Here is a 3572-nt window from a genome sequence, read left to right on the forward strand (position 1 = left end):
TAGAACTATGGCTGCGCTTTTCATTTTCGCCTGAATTCTAATTATTTTTCTTAAACGCTCTACATAAACAATTTGGCAAATGCTAGTGATTACGGTAACTTAGCTATCCTTCTCCGTGCACTCTCCAGATCATCTACATTCATTATAATATTTTGTTATAAATGTAATTTGTTGCACATTATCAAAAACCATAAGATGTATATTTTAATATACAACATTGTAGAAGGCTGACATATTAAGGAGTTAACTGTGTTCACACGCATTACAGCTGTGAACGAAACAGATCAGTAATAAAATGACAACGGGAATGAACAGACAAGAATTAGTTGTCATTTTTATTTGACCAGGTGTCACAAAGGTGGGACAGAGAGCCACCCCGGCTCCAGTCCCTTCCTCTCCCGCCTCACTAGGAAAAACAGTTATAAAATTGTAAATCAATGCATCGGAGTAACGGTTGAGGTTTACGACATAATATAAACATTCTGTAAAAATAGTCTCAAAAAATTGTCTATAGGTGTCGTGGAGTCAGTGTTATCTGGGCGTGGGTCTGACGACGGTGAGGTACTTGCCGGTGGTGACGAGGGAGCTGCAGATGGAGGACCAGACGCTGATGACGAGCGTGGCCACCAGTACCAGCCCCAGCAGCATGTACACCACGTACGGTACGATGATCCGGCTCGTCCCCAGCTGCTGCTTCTCCCCTAGGCTGTCATTGTCCAGGGTCAGCAAGGTACTCACTACAATGTATAGGGACGATGGCAGGCTCCACCGCTGGATAGGCGCAAAAATGGCCAGTCCTAGGATGATGTACAAAACTAATAGAGCCAGGTATATAGCCCAGGGCACCGCATGGCTACGCCTCGGCGCCTGCGCGTCTCCTGCTCTCTGAGCAGTGTTGACACCTCCAGAAGACGTTTGTTCACTTCTCACAGTCCGATACTGAGAGCTGCTCGGTAAGGTATTGGGACCACTGCCGGAGATACTGTTTGAAGTTTCACTGGAGGCACTGCTTTGGTCTGTGTCTTTTGAAGAATAAACATTGGTGGAACGGAGAGTTGAGTCTAGGGTTGGCACGCGGGACTGCTGCTGGAAGTCTGACTTTCCTCCCGGGTGTCTTTGATTGGCACTATTGGGCGGCCCTATAGAGCCAGGTAATTCGCCGGGACCATTGGGCGTGACCCGGGTACCTCGCTCCGAGGCTCCGGGGCCAACACCCGCGCTGGTCGAACTCTGGGGTCTGCTGGCCAAGTTGAGGGTGCTGATGGCTGAACCACCTCGACCACTGCCATACTGGCCCGCTCGACCTTCCACAACTTGGCCACGTCCATCTGCAATTCTGGCTTGTTTTCCATATCCACAGCGCCACTCCCACGCCTTCCCTATCCCCTCGCGGATAGTGAAGGCGCCGCTAATGGCTAGGAGAAGGACAAGCGGCGCGCCAACCAGGGAGAAGAGAATAGCAAAAATCCGGCTGAAGCCTGTGCGAAGAGTCATGCCGCTGGGACCTAATAGAGGTCAGAGGTCAATTAGGATCAGCAACACAAACTACTACTGTCACACCAAATTAAAAAAAATATGGTAAATGCAAATAGATGTAAAATAGATCAATAATTTATCAAGGTGCACCATGTGGTGCTAGTGTCGTATATGAAGAACATTAATACAACACATAAGACGTACATCTTCACAGATTTAAAAAAAAAACGCTTTGGTAATAATACTACATCATCAGTGCTAAAAATATAACATAATTATTCAGCACAAAAAATTAGCTAAAGATATGAATAAAAACTAGTTAAAATATTTATAGAAATCAATGTATTTGGAAAGACTAAAATAATAAAACACAATACAAAGCAACCCGTCCTCAGGCTATATTCATTCCCTCCAGCGGCCGACACCAACGACGCGTTCATAACTTTGAATATGATGTTCATTCAAAATAGGAATTTTCTTAGATATAAATCCATATTATTACATTGTGCATATTTACGCGTAGGTTAGGTTAGGTGTTTAGGTTCTGTTAGCGATTATTTGTATTTTAAGTACGTGGGTGAAGCATTTATAGCGATTCGGTTCGAAAAGAGGTCGTCAGCGAACCACTGTTCGAGAAATGTTGGAACGCCGTCAGTTTTGAGTTGAGGGTAAACTGTTTACGCACGATTTCAACATTAAACAGGGGGTTTGGCGGCTGGATTAACGAGCATTTCCCCTTTGTTGATAAGGATGGACTGTTGTATTGGTAGAACATGGGAAGCATTTACAGAGCGGCAATTCGAATAGAGGTCGTTCAAGAAATGTTCGAACATCATCAGTTATGAGTCGTGTAAAGCGTTTTTATTCATAAACACGGGGTTTGACGGCTGCAAGGAATTAACATTGGCCCATGTTGACGAGGACGAACTGTTCAAAGTATATACAAAAAAGATAAAAGATATACTGTACACAGTAAAAAAAAAAAACTAACAACCCACTTGCAGAAGCTGAAGTTAAGGAAATGAAAAATGGAAGATTCTTGAGTTGTTCAACTCGGGTGTCATTCTAACAATATGAAGCGATTCCAAGATGTTGTGATATTATCTAAAAGAAGTGGAAGACAGTACAGTGAGATCGGTGTAGGTGAAAGGGGGGACTCGTGGTTTCTCAATGATCACGTATTGTGGAGGTCGCAACTTGACTAAGTGGGAAACCTGAACGGTAAGAGATATCCTAATGTTCATAAATACGGTGTTTTAGGTATCGTGAATTATTTCTTGCGTATCGAATGTTACAGCTCAGCAACACATAAAAACGATAGACAACACCTAATCTGAGATGAAAGTGTAAAGGCTCTCTATGTTGATGGGCCATGGATGCTAGTTAACATTATATTTTGAAATTTATGTAAATATATTAGTAAACAGTTATATATATATATATATATATATATATATATATATATATATATATATATATATATATATATATATATATATATATATACAAAGCCTAATCTTCAGCCAGCATTAATTTGCTGTTAAGTTTCAAATATTTTGAAAATTCTCACTCGCTCGTTTCATTACAATTGTTGGTTATTCCCAGTAATTTGAGAGTATTGTTTCTATGGAAGCTTCTGGGAGCCTTATTCTCTTACTTTCCCACCTTGGACTTGTACCACTGAGCTCACGTTGGTGAAGACAACGTGAGGACATACCTACGAGCGTGGTGAGTGAGGCTGAATACAGGAGGGCACCCGACATTGTCCATGTAGGCGCTCTGGAGGCGTAGCCGGCCCTCGCCGCGTCCAGCACGGCTGTCTCCAGACGCTCCATGTACGTCTCTATTTTCGTGCGCCACACGGCCTCGTATGGCAGTACCTGCAGTCACAGGTATACGAAATTAAAAGAAACACTATAGTAGGCCTACTGACTATTAGGAAGCTGGATTCCTGTAGTAGGCCAACTGACCGATGGGAGTGCCTATTTGAGCTTTTGACAACACATCCTAATGTTTAATAACATGTGAAGAAGCCAAAGTAGCCTCACCTGTCTCAGCTCGGTGGCGAGTCCCAGCACCAGGTCGGTTCTAAGGGT

The 3572-nt window shown here is 43.1% G+C and overlaps 1 protein-coding gene across 4 annotated transcripts in view; it reads right to left on the reverse strand.

The window, feature by feature from the left end:
• Window positions 1-321: 321 nt before the first annotated feature.
• Window positions 322-3572, reverse strand: part of LOC123760351 (uncharacterized) — a 55058-nt gene continuing 51807 nt past the window's right edge. For all 4 annotated transcript variants that reach the window (XM_069338279.1, XM_069338278.1, XM_045745965.2 and 1 more), the window contains exons 8-10: window positions 3525-3572; window positions 3194-3356; window positions 322-1505 (exon numbers count right to left, since the gene is read on the reverse strand). The exon at window positions 3525-3572 is cut by the window's right edge and continues 102 nt beyond it. In XM_069338279.1, coding sequence (XP_069194380.1) covers window positions 532-1505; window positions 3194-3356; window positions 3525-3572 — 1185 coding nt within the window. In that variant the 3' untranslated portion in view covers window positions 322-531. The remainder of the gene's footprint in view (window positions 1506-3193; window positions 3357-3524) is intronic.

This window comes from Procambarus clarkii, chromosome 39 (assembly GCF_040958095.1).
Source record: "Procambarus clarkii isolate CNS0578487 chromosome 39, FALCON_Pclarkii_2.0, whole genome shotgun sequence".
NCBI classification, from domain to species: domain Eukaryota; kingdom Metazoa; phylum Arthropoda; class Malacostraca; order Decapoda; family Cambaridae; genus Procambarus; species Procambarus clarkii.